Source organism: Cricetulus griseus, chromosome 4, assembly GCF_003668045.3.
Source record: "Cricetulus griseus strain 17A/GY chromosome 4, alternate assembly CriGri-PICRH-1.0, whole genome shotgun sequence".
Taxonomy (NCBI): Eukaryota; Metazoa; Chordata; class Mammalia; order Rodentia; family Cricetidae; genus Cricetulus; species Cricetulus griseus.
This window is the reverse complement of record NC_048597.1, coordinates 136,308,223-136,328,931: the sequence shown is the minus strand read 5'-3', so window position 1 is coordinate 136,328,931 and position 20,709 is coordinate 136,308,223. Positions and strand designations below refer to the sequence as shown.

The 20,709-nt window shown below is 40.3% G+C and overlaps 1 protein-coding gene across 1 annotated transcript in view; it reads right to left on the bottom strand.

The window, feature by feature from the left end:
• Positions 1 to 395: 395 nt before the first annotated feature.
• Positions 396 to 20,709, bottom strand: part of Bmper (BMP binding endothelial regulator) — a 250,052-nt gene continuing 229,738 nt past the window's right edge. Inside the window, exons 14-15 of the mRNA XM_027411690.2 lie at positions 11,363 to 11,493; positions 396 to 1,821 (exon numbers count right to left, since the gene is read on the bottom strand). Of these exons, the coding sequence (XP_027267491.1) occupies positions 1,640 to 1,821; positions 11,363 to 11,493 (313 nt within the window). The 3' untranslated portion in view covers positions 396 to 1,639. The remainder of the gene's footprint in view (positions 1,822 to 11,362; positions 11,494 to 20,709) is intronic.

The following is a 20,709-nucleotide window of genomic DNA, read 5'->3' as shown; positions in this document are numbered from 1 at the left end:
CCTTGGCTGCACACAAGAGGGGCTGTGGGCAGGATTAGGATCAAAGTACAGCAGCCAGCAGTGATAGGATAAGATGCTCTGTTGTCACCAGTCACCAGGACCTTTAACTATGCACAGACTCACACACAAGAAGTATTCCAGAGGAATAAAAATCCAAATTAATACCTTAGCTGCCAGCAATGTATGTAAAATCAGCAGATATGCCCTTGATATGTGAGGGTAATGCTCTGATGATTTTTTAGTATCTTCTATTATCTATTCAAAATGTGATTTATTTTAAAAGAAAGCTAATGTAGGGCATATAAATGATATATAAGAAAAATTATTTAAATTGAATAACCAGAGTTAATTTAGCTAATTTATGAAATATGACACAGGACATGAGGAAGGAAAAATGCATTTGCTTAAATCTTAATCCCTTTATTTACTACAACGCAGACATTTTTCTTTTTGACATCAGTGAGTTTGGTGGGTTTTATGTTTATTTTTTGACATTTTTACTTATTCAGCAGAAAACAAGAACCAATGACTATTAGTAACATCAGTAAGTTAGAGCAAATGTGGAAACAATTCTCTTTTGGAATGATGCTTCAACAAGTGGCCAGCAAATCTCTTCTTCCTGCCCAGTACCTGTAACACATGAATATCCACAAACAACAATGGACAGACGTGATACAGAACAGCCAACGGCTTTCATTTTATAGATGAGATAGTGACAAAAGGTCACTATAACTATGTTTCTAGCTACTAAATGAATTTGCCCATCCTAAATTTTGCTCTGAGATTCAGAGAAATTACTATCTCCTTATGTATTGTGCAATGATTCCTCCAAATATCTTCTTATGCTCAATACAATGTTATCCAGACACCTTTTGACTTCAGTGTATGACATACAAAGGGCCACCTCCATACACACACACACACACACACACACACACACACACACACACACAAATTGTGAGGAGACTAATGGGATATGCAAAAATGAAAAAGAAATAAATTGAATTTTTTGGCAATACCCTAGTGAAAAATACATATTTCTTGGCAACTATCCAGTTTTGGAAACAATATCCAGCTAAGACCCAATGAGGTCTGAGAGCCTCCCCCTGGGTTTGCGCTCATTAGTGCCCACCCCCAATCTCATACCTTCTTTCTCTGGCATACATTCCAGTCTTTGGAAACATGAAATACCCCTAGACAATGTGCCCTTCTCCAAAAAAACATCCTACTCAAAGATCCTGACTTAAGTTTTGAATTAATGCAGGTAGGATGAAGGCTTTCAGGAAACATCCTTAGAATGTCACATGTATGCGATGTTAAAGACACCTGATAGGTCTGAATGCCACCTTATTAAATTAAAAGCACCTGTATATTTATATGATGCAACCAATGGTTTAGATATTAGGATTCTAGAAATAATACATGTCTTATAGCAAAAAATATACATATAATAATCCACCTATAGTTTATATAAATGATGAAATGTTTTGAATATATCTATATATCTATATATATATACACACATATATACTCTGTGTATTTGCAGAATCAGGCACACAAATACTACAGTCCTTCATTGGCTCTTCCATGTCAGTGTCAAAGACACTAGATTTCAAAGTCTTATTGCCTGGAACAAAGGTCATCGCTGAGGACAGAGGACTGGCTTGATGCATCTTCCCTTATGAAGGACCAAGTTTGCTGGACAGTGGCAACCCGCGATGCATGGCTTATTGCATGGGCCAATCTCATTCCAGTTGTCACAGGTCTTCACACATCCCGGACCACATGTATCATACACAGCACCATGTTTACACTGAGTAGCTAAAAAAGATGGAACAAAGTTGTTGTGAAAAAAAGGCCATGTCAGCTCTTGTCTCTTCCAGAGACAAGTCTTGTGGGCTCTAGGCAATGTAGAGACTCTGCCACAGCCAAAGTTCAGATTTACATTTCAATGAGGAAATAAGGAACAAGTAACATTCTTTAAACACTAGGGAACTTAACAAACCCAGAGACCCAAAGACCCAAAGACCTGTCCCCTGGGCCAATGAATCTTAAAACAAAAATGAGTAATCAAGGCTTTTCCATTCCTAAGTAAGACAGACCATAAATTTGTAAGGCTGTTAGAAAATTGGTAATGGTATTTATTTGATACAAATACCATGACAATTTAACTACAAATATTCTTTCCTCTTACTGAGTTATGATGAAGAAAAATATCACAGACAACTATTTAAATATCAAGAGTATTACATACAGAAAAAAATTTTGACAATATTGGAGGTACGTGACACATTTTAAGTCAAAGTGATCATGTGTTGAATGAATCAACTTCAGACAAGTTAAAGCAATAGGATAGTGCCAAATGTAGAAGAGTCACATGTGTGACCACAGAAGGGCAGCAGCTAGCTGGCTGGATCAGAGAGTACAAAAGTCCATATGATAACAAGGCAATTCCTACCAACTTGATATCTTTGTTAACTCAGAACTGAAATGATTTTCATAATATTTTCTGAGACACTGAAAATCCATGAATAGATTTATCAGAAAACAACAATAAAAACATTCTGGAAGATTTATGACTTTTCCAGTTGTGTTAGCACCAATGACAAAGAATGGGGTTGTGGCTCATTCTCAGTTATGGGAATTTGACACATGGAAGGATTCAGAGCAGGGATTCTCCAGACAAACCAACAGTACTCCACACTTCATTTGAAATTATTTCAAACAAAACTAATGACAATGAAGAGTAGCTTTAATTTCTCTGTTTTAGTTTGTGCATTGTGAAGACAATACCTGCTGAAGGACTGATTCTACAACCATAAACTTTAGAATTGTTTTTTTTTTTTAACAAGCCTGACTTTGAGTCTTTTGAATTATATATTTAAAATTGTTATTTGTCTATATTTAACTAATAATGACTTAAAAAGAAACAAGTTCTATAATAGCCCCCAGAATGCCCATAGCTCTAATTAAAGCCAAACAAACAAAGATATGGCCAGCATGTTTCTCTCATGTACTCCCTGTTCATGAGTTGTTTGAAAGAGTTTTGAGCATCATTTGAATATTACCAAATATAGAATATTTTACTCTGGGGCAGGTGAGATGGTTCCATGGCTCAAGGGATTGCTGTACAAACCTGAGGACTGTAAGCTGGATGTGGTAGCAATATAAGCAAACATAGCACTAAGGGAGAAAAGATAGGCATATCTTTGGAGTCCTCTTGCCAGCTAGTGTAGCTGATGTCACATAGAAAGACACATAATATTGATCACTGTCTTCCACACACACGTGCAGCCATAAGATGGAATCTAGTTACACACACAAACATTTGACTTCAAAATTGTTTTTCCATGGGTCCCTATTAAAACATAGCATATTTACTTAGCATCTAGTCTCTTATTTGTCCATAGGAAAAATTGGAAATTATCAACCACTTGTCATCTATCTGATCCATGTCAGAGGATGAGTTACTAGAGGTTATTACCAGTCATTATACTGCATCTGCTTTTATTGATTCCTATGCCTAGCTCAGCCTCTTAGCTTTTTGAGGTGTCTTCTCAAACTTCCCATCTAAAAAAATATACATTCACTACCCTTTTACACTGTTTTTTCCTCCCTTCTTCCTTATACCTTCTCTGACCTGAATGGTCTATTGTTTATCATCTGTCACCAGAATGTAAGCTTGTTGAGAACAGAGCTTTCTGTCTGGTCTATCACTATAGCTTGAGAAACTAGCTCATTTGTGAGGATACAGAGCAGGTTGGGTATAAAAGCCATCAATAAATGCTTGCTCAACAAATGAGGCAGGCAAGTAGACACTTAACACTTGTCGTTAAGAATCCTCTCTACAATTCTTTATGTGTCCTGTGATGTGATCTGTCCTCTATGGGTGGCCACAGATGCTTTCTGTGCATAGTCACCACCATCAAGATATTGAAGGAAATAATAATACAGGGTACTGTGATTCTTATTATCTATTTACATCCCTCCATAACCTCTAAAATTCTTTGTCTCTTAAACATAATCCCATCTATCTGAGTATGCCTAGGTGCAGAATCATACAGTGAATAAGAAAACCACTATTCTATCCCTTAGTGTTACATTCCCTGACATGACCTCCATCTACAGCATAACTTAACATTCCATTGGTTAAACTTCTCATAATTTACTTCTACTCCTCAGACTGTCAGGAACCACTTGGAACCAAGTGAGTCATCCTCCATGATCAAGTGATCAAATGCTATCTACTATCAAGTGTGGCAATCAGCATCCACACTGATGCCCATCGACCACCCAAACAGAACCCAGTTGACTGCAAGTTTCCTGCCTATCCCCTCCACTACTCCTTCTGTAATCTGTCTGCTCGCACATTCATCTTCTCCCTCTATATTTGTGCTAGCAGACTTGCTTCTCCCCTCCTTTCAAATATCAAAGTTTATGGAAAAATGTATAGTCACTTTGCCCTTCTCTGTAATCCATTAACATTGCAAACCCATCTCCTTCACCCTCCACTTTATTGAAGCTGTTCCTTCCAAAGTTTTCAGCAGTCATTACATCTGCTGACATCCTGGCAGCTCTCGTTCCTCAAAGAGCTCACAAGGTCATTTTGTTTACTTGGCTTATGACATTGTGCCCTCTGGTCCTCACTAACCCCTTAGAGATGTGTTCATCTCTTGGATGCCTGTGCTTGACCTTAGCACTAAATACTAAAATAGCCTCCTACCCTGCTCCTCTGACATTTGCTTGTACTCTCCCCTTTCATTCTGATCTCCGGTTCCAGTTCCAGCCCTGTTTTCCAGTTATAGAGCTCTGAATCTATTATCATCAACTCGAAATCTTCACTTAATCTAATTTCTTATCTTAACTCAAATGTCACTCTGTCAAATAGCTTCTAAAAACCCCAGACAAGGGTCACTGCATCTCAAAGCACTTGGACATTGTAGTTGTTCGTTTGTTTGAACTGCCCAATAACAGTGAAGTTCTGGGGTGTGTGGCTGTGTGTTTGAGTATGTGAGGGTTGTGTGTATGCATGTGTATGTATGTGCTGTGTGTGTGTGTGTGTGTATGTATGTGCTGTGTGTGTGTGTGTGTGTGTGTGTGTGTGTGTGTGTGTATGTATGTGCTGTGTGTGTGTGTGTGTGTGTGTGTGTGTGTGTGTGTGTGTGTGTGTATGTGCTTTAAATGTTAGTTCTGGTGGAACTTCTGTCCTTGACATGCAAATCAAGCACTTTACAGGCCAAGCTATGTTCCTAGGCCAGGAGGTGTTATTTTCAGGGAAATAAACAGAATTCCCTTGTAGTTCTTTGAAAATCTATCAATTTCTAGTCACATCTTTCAAGATTTTTTTCTGAGTAGGCTAGGAAGGGAGAATGATGACAGAGAAAGGAAGAGAACCATCTAGGGGCCAGAGAACACAGAAGTCCTCAACACCCTGCAAAGAGAATGCTTAGAAGGCTTTTAACTGCAGACTGACACTAACAGATTTGTCTTCATTTCAGCACTATGTTCAGATGATGCTAGAGAGCAAGTACCAACTGGGGCCTTTGTTTATGCTCTGTGAATCCATTTGTTTTCTAAGCTTATAAAAGACAAAAGACAATTTTTAAGCACACATATGATTTGGTTTGTACACATGCCTTTGAAAGGTTTCATTTAGCTAAATCTTTTTTTTTTTCTTCAAATTAGGAAATTTTCAAAGTATGGAGACTTAGTATTCTGTACCCTCCAGAAACATTCATCAGCTACAGTGATACATAAAGCTGTTACATTAGACTTTACCAAATGTTCAATTAGCCACTCTCTGTGCTGTCCTGAATGAGGCTGTTTGAAGGCTCTACTCTCTCCCTTGGATGCTGAAGGTCACAATGCCCAACTATACCTCTTCAAACAACTGATCACACAACACATGACATCCATGGCACTGTAGAGAATGCAAAGCAGAAGTTGCCTTTTCTATCACCTCTCCCATCTAAGATATCTGGTAGTGAATGTACAGAGACAACTATTATCCATTGTAGCTAAGTGGCAGATATCCTACTAAGGATGGCAATGTAAGGTCCAAGAGACAATACCCTAACAAATGTATGGAGTTAGATGATCCTAAGAAACAGCTACCAGGAATCAAGTGGCTGATGTTAATAAAGACCCAGCTGGCACCCCACCTGGGCAGCCCACTAGAGCTGACCCTGTTGTGGGTCCATCCCTGAGGGCATGATAGCTGACCACCCCACAGTCCCATCCCCATGTGCTCCTTACATCAATCAGGAGAGAGGTTCTCTGCACCTCACCTGGGCAAAACAGTAGAGTTGGCCCTGGTGATGTGAGTATGTGTGACCAGTATCTGAGGACCTAAGATCAGGAAAACTTGCCCTGCTCCTTGCTGTAGGCTACACCGTGTGAGCTAGCTGAGGAAGTGCTGAGAGCTCCTCCAAGTAGTGATGAGGAAGGAAAGCTAGGAAGCTGACCAACCCACTCCCAACCAGGCCCAGAACCATGGCTATGAGTTAGCCCACCCCAACATCCACAGAATCTGTGAATAACTGTTGGAGCATGTGTAGGGAATGAATCTACAGATCCAAAAGTGCAGGATCTCCATGATACAGGACAACAACAGGACAGTCAAGAGGAGCCCCAGTGAGTTATGTAGCAGAAACTAAAGGCCTTGTGGTGGGGGAATGTCCTTCTGTGTATATGTTTGTCTTATTGGTTGATAAATAAAGTACTTTTGGCCAATAGGAAAGCAAGATAGGTGGGACTAGGAGTCAAGGAGAATTCTGGGAAATGTAGTTAAGAGATCCAGGCAGGAAGTGACATAGCAGGCAGACTCAGGATATAAGCAGGGTCAAGAAGGAAATTGTCCTCTTGCTCTCCCTCTTCCTCCTGCTCTCTGCTCTGGAGCCACCATGTGATCTTGGCAAGAGAGGACACATTCCATGAGAATAAGTCTTATGATTATAGTTGATAATTAAGACTGAACTAGCAGATAAGATTTTCTGGTCATTGGCCAACAGCATTGTAAATAATATTAATCTCTGTGTGTTATTTGAGGCCCTAAAGCAGTGGGCAGAACTCAGGCGGCTGGAGGAAAGCACCCACGTGGCGGCAGGGCTCGGGTGGCTTTGGTGTAAAAAGATTTATCATTACAGTTTTGAGTCAGACCAATGACTAGGCAATGAATACTTGCAAGAAAAGATGAATGGACTAAAGGGTAAACTATGTGACTCAACAGGCCACACTATAGCTTCCATGATAAGAATCTTCTTCTTTTGCTTTTGTTTTGTTTCTTTGTTTTGTTTGGGTTTTGGATTTTCTTTTATATTTGGTTTTGTTGTGAGAGGAAATTGCAAGGGCAGAGGGCTGATTCAAGGGGACAGGGAGATAAGTAGGATCAGAAATCATGATGTGAAATCTACAAAGAATCAATAAGAGTGTGTGTGTGTGTGTGTGTGTGTGTGTGTGTGTAAAATTAGAGCCAGCTACATTCATTCTTATACTTTAATTGTCTTGCTTCTCTGTGTTCTTACAATGCTATCAATTAACTTAGGTTTGACACCCAGCTTCCTCAATTTCTATAGAATTGATTAATTATTCTGTCTCCATATTTATCAATAAAATGTGGTGGGGTTCTTAGTGATACCATGGGCATGAGATAATATAAAATACAATCTAAAATTCTAGTACACTCCTCAGCAAAGGGAAGGTGTTTAGAAAATAACAGGATGTAAAAAGAGTTGTTATTAAATACATAAGCATCACTACAGTTCTTAGCATTAAATTTTTATTTAACAATTCCCAGGCTTAATTAGAATTCCATTAGTCCTTCCTGTCCTAGCTAGCGGCATGTCAACAGCAGCGATAGTGTTAAAATCCAGGCAAACCTTTAAAATGTCACTTGTTCACTCAGTTTCTTGCCTCATTTGTTTCTTATTTGTTCAACTCTCAAGTTTTTTACACTAGAAAACGCTTTCTGTCTTAGTAGCCTTAAATGTTATCATGAGTCAGGGAACCTGGAAGCTGAAAACAAGTAAATTGTGTTTTTACAGTCTTCAATATTCTAGATGAATCTTAATAAAACTCTATGAGAGATGCACCAAGCCCTGTAAATCTATTTTTCAATATACCAACTGACAATCTGTAAAAGTCTGCGGTATGTGTGCCTCTCTCTCTCTCTCTCTCTCTCTCTCTCTCTCTCTCTCTCTCTCTCTCTCTGTGTGTGTGTGTGTGTGTGTGTGTGTGTATGTGAGTGTGTGTGTGCAGCAATGTCTGCTCTGAAGGAGCTACACTTCACACAGATGTAATAAAATTCACACACTGATAATTTTGAAAGGTAAAAGGAACCTCTCAGGTGACAACCCAGCCTGCCTCTATCTTAGGCTTGAAAACCATCTTACAGTAATAACAAACTAGATTCATTTTGGTTTATGATTAAATATGTTTCCCAAGGATTGGGATATGTCCAACCTGTAACCTTAACTTCAACTGGTTCTGTACTGCCTGTTCCAGGAAATGGAACCATGCCTTTGTTTCAAAAAGGTTATTATGGCCACCTGTTGTTATGACCACCTTGTTATGATCACTTTGCAGCCATGTCTTTGTTTCAGAAGTGCATTTTGACCAACTTGTTATGTTTATGTTCTGTTTCTATAACCCCACCTATTTGCCTGCCAAATCCTCATTTGGATACCCCCTACTCCTGAACTATAAAAAACCTTATCTCACCCATGTCTAATGCTGATCTCTTGAATCCTACCTTTAGGGAAAGACACCCCATGCACACAAATTTTTAAAGACTTGCTTTAATTTATTGCTTGCTTTAATTAATTTGGCCATAATTTGGCCAAATTTTTTCTCCTAGACTCTGTGGGATTAACATTGGTACTATATTTCTTTTCCTTTACTAGAGTAATTTTAGCTTCAGAGATTCAGTGCCTGAAATGAATATGATGACATGAAAAGTATAGTCCTCAAATGCAATGTGTGCACTGGAATGATGTGAAGTACAGCCCTGGGCCAGGAGGAGAGGGTTCATATATCCTGTATGTAATAGGATCCAAACCAAAGCACCACAACAGCTAATACAATGGATAGAATCCTGCTGAGCCCTTTATTATACTAGGATGGATAGGTGCTTGCCTCCATCTATTTTATTCATTTTTCTGGAAGATTTAAGGGGAGGAGAACTTAAAGCAAGGGAGCTAAAATTACTCGTGATAGCTAGAAAGACTCAATAAACAAGCATCACTCTCATATTCCAGCTAGCACAAGAGCCTTAGGTCAGAGATCACTAACTTTCATTCTTCTCATTGGCCTCAGCTATACCATAGTGTGAGCTACTCTTATCAGGCCAATACATCCCTAAAAAAGAAGCACTGAGAGTGGAAAGGGAACTCTGATATCAAAGTTATACTCGGATTTTCAAAGCTGAGAGCAAAATTAAAGGTATATCAAAGGTAGATAAAAGGCTATGATCTCTTTCTGAAGATCAATATCACCCAGGAGCTGAATCTCCAGCATATCCATCATCCTATTGCAACAAGACCACCTAAGAAATAAATTAACTCAGTGGCTTCCACTAGAACTGCAGGTAAAAGTCACCCACCAGGGAAGTTCTTAGGGGTATGCAGGCCAACTGAAGTAGGCCATCTGTGCATGGGGCTCATGGTGTGGCTTTTAACCTCTCAGTGATTCTAATTCTAGCTATGCTGGAACTTACTGGTTTAAGGAAGCAGTATGCTGATGCACTGCAAACACACATTTAAGGCAAATCTTGACTATTCTTTGAATCAGACCACCTCTCCTCTGTTCCATTAATGAAGACATTCTGAAGCTAGCAATGACATATTGCAGATCATATAACTGAAGATCTGAGCTAAGGCTAATAGGACCACCTCACATTTACAAAATTCCCAGGCTTTTTAATTCTTGGCACATCTGGCCCTTTACACAGAAAAGCTTCCCAGTACTTAGGCTTAGATGACACATATTCAGTCTTGTCACCATCAACTCTAAGTAGCAGCATTGGCTGTCATTGGCTGTCCATCTGTGAGTGGGATACTCTTCAGGATGCTCCACACACATATCACCAATAGTCACACCTTGATATGGTGAAATTCCATATTCTCTTTGTTATCTCAACCCAAGACCCCATCTGTTTTATACCACAACTCATTCAACAGTCCTTCCTCAGCCACCTGTGTTCAATATGGACTCCCTCCACTCTTTCTATGTACTAAACTTTGTAAAGCAAACTTTTTCAAACCCCCCACTGGCTTCAACTTTTCCTAAAATAAAAGCTAGGTTCCTTGCCAAGGTCTGGAGAGCTTGTACATTTCAGCTTCCTCTTCACCCATTCTCATCTGTGCTCCCCTTTGCTTTGAACATCAAGATCAAGCCAGAACTGACCCCTTTCCAGTGTGAGAAATCCTGGGTTGGTGGCTTTGTTTATTTGTTTGTTTGTTTGTTTGTGTTTGCTGCTCTATGGCTGTTCAGCCTGGTTCTTGTGCTTGATCTGCTTGCCCAGACTCTCTCAGCCCTTCAGTGTCATGTTAAAACACCATCTGTATTAAGAAAGCTTTCCTGTTTACTCTGTCCAAGTAGCTATCCACCCTTTTTCCATTTGCTTTCTACAACTCCACACTGTCTGTTTCTTTCTTCATACTAAACCACCATTTGCAAGTGCTTTTTGTAAGTTATTGTTTTTGTCTTCTCTCACAAGAGAGCAGCACTTCAATGACAAGAAATCCATCACTTGTAGTCATCAAAGTACCCACACACATCATCTAGCACAATGCCCAGTTCTTCACCTCTTTGTAATATTTTTGGATGAAGAGAGGCATCCATTTTACATATATCAAATGAGCTAATTAATGAGGACAAACAGCTAAGAAGCACTGTTGTAGGAATCTGTCTTCTTAAAGGGAATGAAACATTCTCCTGGAGTTTATTCAGCAATCTATTATAACTGATCATGTTTCTCCTGAAGAACTTAGATGACTGTAATGGTCCTGAATCTCCTTCCTTCCACACATGATCTAAGCTAACTGTAACTGTCCATGTCCTAAGCATATCCAGCTGTTAGCTTGAAGTCAGGAGGATTTTGCAACAGTGGAAATCCTTAAATTGTTAAAATGTGTCTGTCACAAAGTGTTTGTCTGAAGTGCTGTCTACTCTGCCCCGCGGGAAGCTCCTGTGTTTTATCAAGTTGCAATCCAGTTGGATCACCAATGGGGATTTCCCTATGGTCAAGGAGGGATGTGGCTTGTTCACACCAGAAAATACATTACCCCCCCCAACACACACACGCCATTGTTATCCTGGCCATGGCAGAGACTACTTTTTGATGGATCTTCCAGGACTTTCTTACCTGCACAGTTCTGCTGAGGCTCCCAGTGCACTTTGATGCCTTCTCTCTGGCAGGCACGGGTATATGCCAGAAATGACTCACAATAACAGTTTTTATGGACTGGACATTCACACATGTCTGTCACACAGGACCTATGTGTCACAAGAGAAAGAAAATATCATTTTAATATACCAAATAATCAAAGACTTGAAATGATAGCTGTGAAACTATGTTGCGTGGACATGTGAAAATTAGTGTAAAAATTCTTAGGCAATCTTGCTTAATGCCTCTGAACACTGTGATATCAGGTCTTTAAGGGGACTATCACAAAGAACTTGTTGCCATGTCAAAAATGTTCTAATATTCTTACCATTCAAAGTAGCCACTACCTGTATTTGTCTACTGAGGACTTGGCATGTGGCTGGAGCTACTGAGCAACTGAATGTCTGATTTGACTTAATCTTAATTACCATAGTTGTAAACAGCCACTGAACCTAGAGGCTACCTACTGACAAGGCAGCTCCTGGAACACAGGCATCAATAACATGTTGCCATTTGTGACTGAAATGATACAAGAATGGTTGGCTCTACTGTAACAAAGTCAAACACACTGAGCAATTTGATAAAAGCATGAAAGCCCATGGCTTTGGGGTATGCAATTAGCATTCTCTCTTGCAAGGTTGTGCATACCAGTCTCATCTTTAGGATGCCAGATAACACATTCCCAAGAAAGCAATCATTTCTGATTCTTAATTAGGTCAAGCAAGGAAGAGGATTGAAGTTTAAATATGAAAATGAATGACCAAGATATAAATTAAGCTGAAATATGTTTAAAGGCAAACAAGTTTTTAAACATCTCAACTAGACTAGACAAGCATAATAACAAATTTGCATCGTGATAGAATATTACAGATTACAAATTGCTTTGGCAGATTGTCTGTCACAGAATAATAAACAAGGCCTACTGAGTAGAGTTCCAGTGTTAGAAATAAAGGGATCCATAAACAGATGTGCCCAAATTCATACTCACAAGCAATGAAAGAGCAAATCAAATTCTGCTTCCTGACTTTGAGCACTCCACTCTTATTATATCATGCTAAAACCCTCACCTTCTTAGACTACTACTCTACAGTTGAGTTGACTTTAATGTAAAAGAACTCCATGATTAATAAAATTAAGTTAATCTTACTTTTTTCAAGTCTTTGTTTAACAATTTTCTTCCTTGCTGAACCAATTTCAAGATGGAATGAATAAAAATAATCAAGATTTTAATGATACACATGATCCTGAAACATGTTTGGGACATGGCTATCCAGTTCAACACACAGATGTTTCTCTCAGTATGGGGCATATAATCTACTGGCTGTAGAGAGAGAGCTCAGTTAACACTGGGTATTAGTTGGTATAGCACCTGTTTCAGGATAAGAATGAAAGGACAGAAACTATTCAACACACAGTCTTGAGAAATGGGGACTAGCAGAGACAAAGGAAACACAGGGCAGAAACAAGAGCTTTTTGCACTTCACTGATGATGTTGCCAAGGGCACAAAGGGCACAAATGAGACACGGATCTCTCTCATTTCTGTAATGATCAGAGCTACATTTCATCATCCCTCACCCACCTTCACCACAGAAATTCCCTGAATCATATTCCAGCAAATGTAACCAGGCGCTGAATACACAGTGGTGTCTTTGCACTGGAGGATGCCTCTAGATTTCCCAAGGAAAGTCAGATTAAGTAGCTATTCCATATTGCCTATGCATCCTCACTGACCTCATGTCCTTTCATGTTTCAGTGTTGATTCCAGAAAACCCCTCATCTATCAACTTCACATTCCGAGTTTACAAACAGCATTGTTGGAGACTCCAAGCTCTACCTCTACTGTCATTCCTACTTTACACCTATAATAGGCCTTTGTCTCCCTATGGTGGCCTGTGCAGAGGTCTTTCCCCTGTACACACAGACTCACTGGCATGGTACAGGTAGAATGACATCTAATGGACCTGGTAAATGATGGAGTTATATGGGAAAGGTGTGGTCCAAATAAAGATTCTTATTTTTAACAGGGAATCCATGCAAACAGAGACCAGATATAAGGATTTTCAGAACAATGGAGTTTAAGAAAAGAGGTGATAACCTACACTGTCTACAACAGGGGCCCATTTAAACAAACTTTGGTGACTGTCGAATGAAATACTCTACAGCCATTACACTGTCATTTTGTAAATATTAAAATGTGGAAAATATTCAGGGTAGATTAACAAGGGCAAGCAATATAAAATTTGGTATTGTATAATCACAGAAACAAATTAAAACAGATAAGCTCAAATGTTCATAATAGCCCTCTTGGAATGGCAAAATTATATTATAGCTCTCATTATCTTTTAACTCTCTACAATTAATATACCTCATGTATGAAAAAATATAAAAAGAAGCACGGAATGCATAAGTATTTAATCACAATTTAGGAACTAAAGTTGTAAGATAGGTAAACAATCAGAGAAGTTCACAGTATCCATTTATTGGTCTTAGTTTTTAAATTATGCCACTAAAATATTTCTGGTCTCTATTGGGACTGCTGATAGACTTTTATTAGTTCCACTTAGTGTTGTCCTCACATTGCTCTCTTGATACTATGAACTTGACATCCAGACAGATGGAACAGATAACAGAAAAATTATACATACTTTTTCTGGTTACAAAGGAATTTATTACCAGAAAACTAAAAGCATCTTGAAATGCATTTCAAATCAACTTCAGGAGGGGAATGACTGTTATTCAACTGTTCCATTCATGTTTATCACACTTAATAATTTAGTACAAGGCTAATGTAGTTTATGAGATGTGGCATTGAACTGATTTAATTAGTGTGTGTGTGTGTGTGTGTGTGTGTGTGTGTGTGTGTTATCTTAGGTGGCAAGATTTTAATGACTTTTAGTGTTGTTGCGATTTATGGCTTTTATAGTACTGTTTTTACAACATTCTCTTCTCATCATTGTGTTCTAATAAATGAGGAGTCTGTCAAGAGACTCACCTGTCATTGTGCTAATGGGGAGACAGATTGCCTGAGCTCCACTGAGCTTTGCCAGAAAGGCTCTGAAGGTAGAACTACCTGCCTACTCTCTTTGGGATTTCTCTGTAAAGGACTTAACAACAACAGGAATATAGAGGACAAAGAAGCGGGAAAGATGCCAAAGCTACTAGAAAAAGAGAAAACAAATTCCTGTAGAACTTCTAGACTCTTATAGGGAGATTTAAGCTTTCCTGCTAGCTTCTCTCCCAGAGGAAATAGAATAAAAAATAAATGTTGTGTCTGTCACCAAACAGGTCAGTGGAGGAAAAACCAGCCAAAGACTAGGCATCCTCATAAGGTCCCTTGCCTTTGATGTGACAAGATAGGGTTCTGGAAGGTCACTGTTCTGAGATTAAAAGCACTCCAGACCAGAATCCCAGATGTTGTTCCTGGAATGAGGAAACCCCCAGTGCCAGTTGGCTTCCAACTGGAACATAATCATCAATGGGATGGAGCCTTGGGTTAATCTTGAAAATGCAATCATGAAGGTTCCAGGAACTGCCAGCTGGATCCATCAGTCCTAACTGAAATCTTGGAAAGGAAACCTTCCAGATGAAGTGTCTCCTATGGACCCTTGGGTAACTCAATACCCAAGTGGCCTTAAAACCTGTTCAAATGAGTAGATGAATAATATCTTTATTATTTGTTCATTTTCCACTCAAAGCCACACTTTGCTAGTCTGTCTTTTGCTCAGGGACATTTGTGTGTTTGTTGGTTTCTGACTTCCTATATTGGAAATGAAAACTAATTCCTTGTATGGGCCTAAGACAGTAAAAGAGGTAACTTTGGGTCAGTGAACTCTTCCCCTCTTGTAGAACTTCCTGACTTCCATGGTGGGCAGTTCTTCTTTAAGGGAATGCTAATAATTCATTACAGCAGTATATTAGTTCAGCCAAAGCTAGTTTCTTCCTCTTACCCTAGGTTATTCCTCTTATGGCCTGGCTACAAAGTAAAATCCAAACCATGTCGACACCACCATCTCTTCTAGCAAATAGCTCTGGACTTGGAGCTTCAGATTTTCATAATGAAGGGGTTACACCCATCACAATCTCAGTAGTGATCGTTAGAGTCTTCCAACCTGCGTACCTAACTGCTGTCTTACTTTATCTGTTCTCAAGTACAATCTAGTCATCTTCACAAGATCCTTCAGCAGTCTAATTCCATGTATTTGTGTCTCTTTGATTGTCCTCCAAGGTCTGAGAAATACCAAGAGTGGAGAGTGGAGATCCTAAATCTTCCTCTGCCCATTGCAGCCAGATGTAGTCAGATTAACTTGAGTCCCAACTCCTAAGTGATTCTGAGCTTCAATTCTTAAGGGGATTTGTGAGATGCTGAGTTTGATATTAGCAGGATTCAAAGCCATTAGGGCTGGACCCTCCTTCACTCCGTGAGACTGCTCCTCTTTACTCTGCAGTAAACTATCTTCTACACTAACAGATACATATATGAACATTTACATACATATATGTACAATATAAATAAAAGCAACAACAAAGGATTTGGAGCTCAAGCATTCTTTACAGTGTATTTTCCATCCATTACATCCATCTTTTATAGTGTATATAGAAGTAGTTTTTTTTCTGATTCATCCACCTGGTATGTTCCTCCAGGTTCTGTCTATATGGTTCACACAGCCAATCAGCAAAGCAAAATGGCAAGAGGGCACCAAGAGTAACAGTATATTGGCAATAGTCATCTCGTGTGTGTGTGTGTGTGTGTGTGTGTGTGTGTGTGTGTGTGTGTGTGTGTGTGTGTGGTGGTAGTTCAATGTGTCATTGAAACATGTTTTAAAATTTAAACTCATTATCAATATCAAGTCTGCCACCTGTGATCATATCTCTCTCTGAAGTCAAATTCATCCCAATTTCTTGACAAGGAAACCAACAACATCACTGCTCACTCCCGGAAAGCTCAAAGGTGAAAACCACTGTCCATACGTGGTTATCTAAATAGCCTAAGTGAATCATAGTGAAATGAAGTTTCAGCCCATTTGTATAGTCATACTAGACACACTTGGCAGTGACCATTACAATGGCTAATTCAGAATCTTTCCATAAACAGAGAAGCTTCTCTTGGGAGGTGCTATCCAGAACTCAGTTCTGTTAGAACACGAAGTCACCCTTGTAATTCATACAAGGATTCCTAATTGTAGTCAGATTGGAATCAAAGTCACTCCTGCCTTCTGACTGGTACCGCAAAAGAAAGCTCATCCTAATGATTGTAGAGCAGAAGCAGAAGGGACCAAAATTCAAGGGCAGCTTCTGCTACATAGTGGGATCCTCTCTTAGAAAAAACAACAAAAAAAGTTTGTATTTCTTGGCATCAAATCAAGATCCATAGAAATCTAGAGCTCTTACCAAACTTAGTACTTTTACCCATTTATAATCACTAGATCATAGAGAAGGTCTCATCAAACCTGGGCTGTCTTCCCACCTTGCTATTCTTGCTTTAAATGTGCTATGTTTAAAGGGGTCAAGACCAGGCTGGAGAAACCCACAGAAATAGCTGACCTGAACAAGGGGTTGCTCATGGACCCCAGACTGACAGCTGGGAAACATGCATAGGACTGTTCCAGACTCCCTGAACGAGAATGTCAGTTTGGAAGTCTGGTTAATTTATGGGGCCTCTGGTAGTGGAACAGTATTTACCTTAGTACACAAATGGACTTTGGGAACCCAATCCACATAGAGGGGATACTCTCTCAGCCTAGACACACGGGGGAGGGTCTAGGCCCTGCTCCAAAAGATATGACAGACTTTGAAGATTCCCCCAAGGAAGGCCTCACTCTCTCTGGGGAGCAGAAAGGGGATGGGATAGGGGGTTGGTGGAGGGCAGGTGAGGAGGGAAGGGAGAGGGAACTGCAATTGACATGTAAAAGAAGCTTCTTTCTAATTTAAATTTTAAAAAGGAAAAAAAATACATGTGCCATGTTTGCTTGTTTGTTTGTTTGTTTGTTTCATGATGTCTGTCCTTTCAAGACCAGTTCAAATTCCTCACATGTTCTTGACTAGCCCAGGGGAAAGGATAGCCACACCCTCCTCAGCCCCAGGCTCATGGCACCTGCAGGGTTCAAACATAATTTCTTTTTCTCTTGGGGATGAGGAATGTGTCCAGATCCTCTAGATCCAAACAATATCTTGAACATGTAGCTTGTATCCAGAAAAGGATAAAGCACAGATGAAAGAGGTGACCACCTTGTACAACTCACAAGGTTCAGCACTTGCCTCACAGACCATGGTTACACATGCTGAAGGGGTGCTAACAGGGCTGAGCACATGCCTCATAGGCCATGGATAACATGGGGGGGCGGCTCACAGGGTTGAACGGTTGCTTCACATACAATGGCTACACAAGATCCGAAAATAAGCTGCTTCTGTGGGAATCCTTTCTGCTCTTGTTTTCATTTGAAGCTTCTAATACCCCTGTCCTGTCTCCTAGGTGATTTTTTTTCTTAATTTAATTATTGTTAGAAAACAGGAATTGATGAGATAATTCTGCTTTAATATATTTCCAGAAAAGCACATGTTCATTATGGTAAGAGTAACCTATAGCTTTCTGTGTTATTAAAAAAGCTTCTAGCACTGCTAAAATAAACATGGCTGTGCTTCCTAGCAACGGCAAAGGGAAGCTGCTCTCTCTCTGCCTTTGCTGGTATAAGGGCCACTTGTGATGCACGGTTGTGAGTGCCTCTACTTCCAGACAAAATGATGCAAGGGAAGAAGGATTAATTTTGGGAATCTGCTCTGCTTCCAGGAGAACAGGAATCAAGCCAGCAGACACTGCAGCCAAACAAAGCAGAGCACTTTCTCCTCTGCCACCAGAGGACTTTGGCTGGTCTGCATCTGTGGACCTGTGGGTCATCTTTCCTGAGACTAAGGACTAATGGGGGACTTATCAGCAGCAGCAGGAGAATGAGAGGACTGCATTGTGGCCAGGGCTGCTCTAGTTATGCATGCCTGGGAAGTTCTTAGAAGCAGCTAAAACTGAGGCTGCTAGTTGCCTGCAAATGAGAAGAGGCCAAAGAGAAGTGATGGGAGGCAGCCCTGGCTATCTGGGTCACTTACCCTGAGCCTGCTAAAACTTCACCTTGAAATTCTGCCCTCATCTCTCTAACCCAAGTTTCAAAGAAGCATCTAGATTTGATAACCAATGTAAGGTGACATATCCATATTAGATAAAGCATAAACAACAAGAAAACCCTCGTCCAAGTAGCAGCTGTCAACATTCTCCTCTAAGCTACACAGACACTTAAGCACGTTTGCTTATCCATCCAATGGATACGAGGACAATCAACATTGTAATATGAATAGAGGTCACCAGATCCAATGACATGGGCTGAGGTGTGAGTTACATTATTAGGTTGTTAATCAAAGGGCAGGAAAGCTTTCGCAACTAAAAGGGGAAGACATTGCTATTTGGCCTTCCAGATCCTTTCTGTGCCAGCTACAGTTTGACAACATTGTGGCATTTGTCCACTGTGGCTCAAATGCTGGTCAGAATATTATGACTGCTATGGTTGCCCAGGGCTGCCAGGACTCCAAGGCTGGGCTTCTCTGCAGGGTTTGAACAGAGCCATTGAGTGCCGAGAACGGGAGTCAACTCAGCTTTTCTTGTTACAGATACAAAACTAATCTCGGGCCCAGGATCATCCCTTCTCTCCACTCTGCCATGCCCCTAGTTAGACCTTTGGCTGACTCCTACATAGAAGGAAGGAACTCATGGAGCCAGTGCTTATGGCAGGCAGAAAGAAAGACACATAGACTAAGGCAGATGGACTTCACTGCAAAGGAGAAAAGGAGAGACGGAAGGAGGGAGGGAAAGAGGGAAAGAGGGAGGGAGAGGAGGGAGGGAGAGGGAGGGAGGAGGAGGGAGGGAGGAGGGGGGAAGCACAAAGACTAGACATTAAACTCTAAATCATTAAAGTCGATTATGGCAGAAAGCTAGTGCAATTGGGAAGCTGTGGATGAATTCCATGGGGTGTGGCCCGAGCAGCCTCATGAGATATATGAGATGCACCTTAAGCATCTGTGGAATTTGCTTGGTTACAGAACAAGGACAAGGAAATTCCAAGAAAAGGAGGCATGTTGTAGGGTTTCCAGATTATCACATTCTAGATTGGAGGTCTCATGGTCAGCCTGCCAACACACACACTCTCTCTCTCTCTCTCTCTCTCTCTCTCTCTCTCTCTCTCTCTCTCTCTCTCTCTCTCCAAAAGAGTCTCAGCAGACAGTCCTGTGGCCTAGAGGGATGGCTTGGCATACCATCTGACTATGACATTTCTTTCTTCTAGGGATCCAGTTCTCTAAGGATCAGCTCTGCCTCCTGGAGCAGCACAGGATGAGCCACTGTTCGCCAGGTTGCAATGATCCTTCCATTGCTTCTGGGGGTGGATGGGGGGTTTCTTGTTCAAGCTTGTATAGCCTTCAGGGTCCTTTCTTCCCTGAACCCTGCCCCATTCTTGCTTTGAGAAGTTAACAAAGTTAACAAAAGCCCTACTAACCCGTCTGGACTAGAGAGTTATTTGCAGCAAATCCCTTCTGTAATTGCCTGACTCTTACACACGTTACACTATACTGCACACAGGGAACTTTTTAAAAAACCTCCTTTAGATGATTAATACTGAGAAATCCTAGTTTATTTTCTACTTTGTGAGACAGAGTCTCACTATGTAACCCAAGTTACTATAGAACTCTCAATCCTCCTGCCTCTGTCTATCGTGTGCTGGAAATACAGGGCATGAACTATTACATGTCACACAAATAGATTTTTTAATCATTATAACATTGCCTGGAAATAAATGGTATTGCATACATAGCAAAAGATAGCAGAGCATAAGAAACCCACCACTGGCCATTACCCTCTGATCTGCATTGGAAAGCTGTTTGTTTTTGTGACAATGCTTACATTTTAAAACTTTCTATAATTAATTTGTGTAATCACATGAAATAGCAGGTTCCTTTACAGAACTTCCATATACATATATCATTGTACTTTACTCATGTGCATATACATGCATTGCCTTGCCTCGTTCCCTAACCCCATTCTTCATACCAGAACACATGACATGTGTGTCTCTTTCCCTCCCATTGCCTTATCTGGCCCCCTCTTCCCTTTGGATAGCTTCCTCCCCCACACAGCACCTTTTATTTTTATACAAGGATATAAATTTTAAAAAGAAGTCCTACATACATCTACACATCAGAGTTGTGATTTTAACAGCTATCACACCTCTTCCGAAACCTAAAAGGTGTCCCCTCCCCATAAGGTTGTATGTCAGGCTGCAGGTAGCTATCA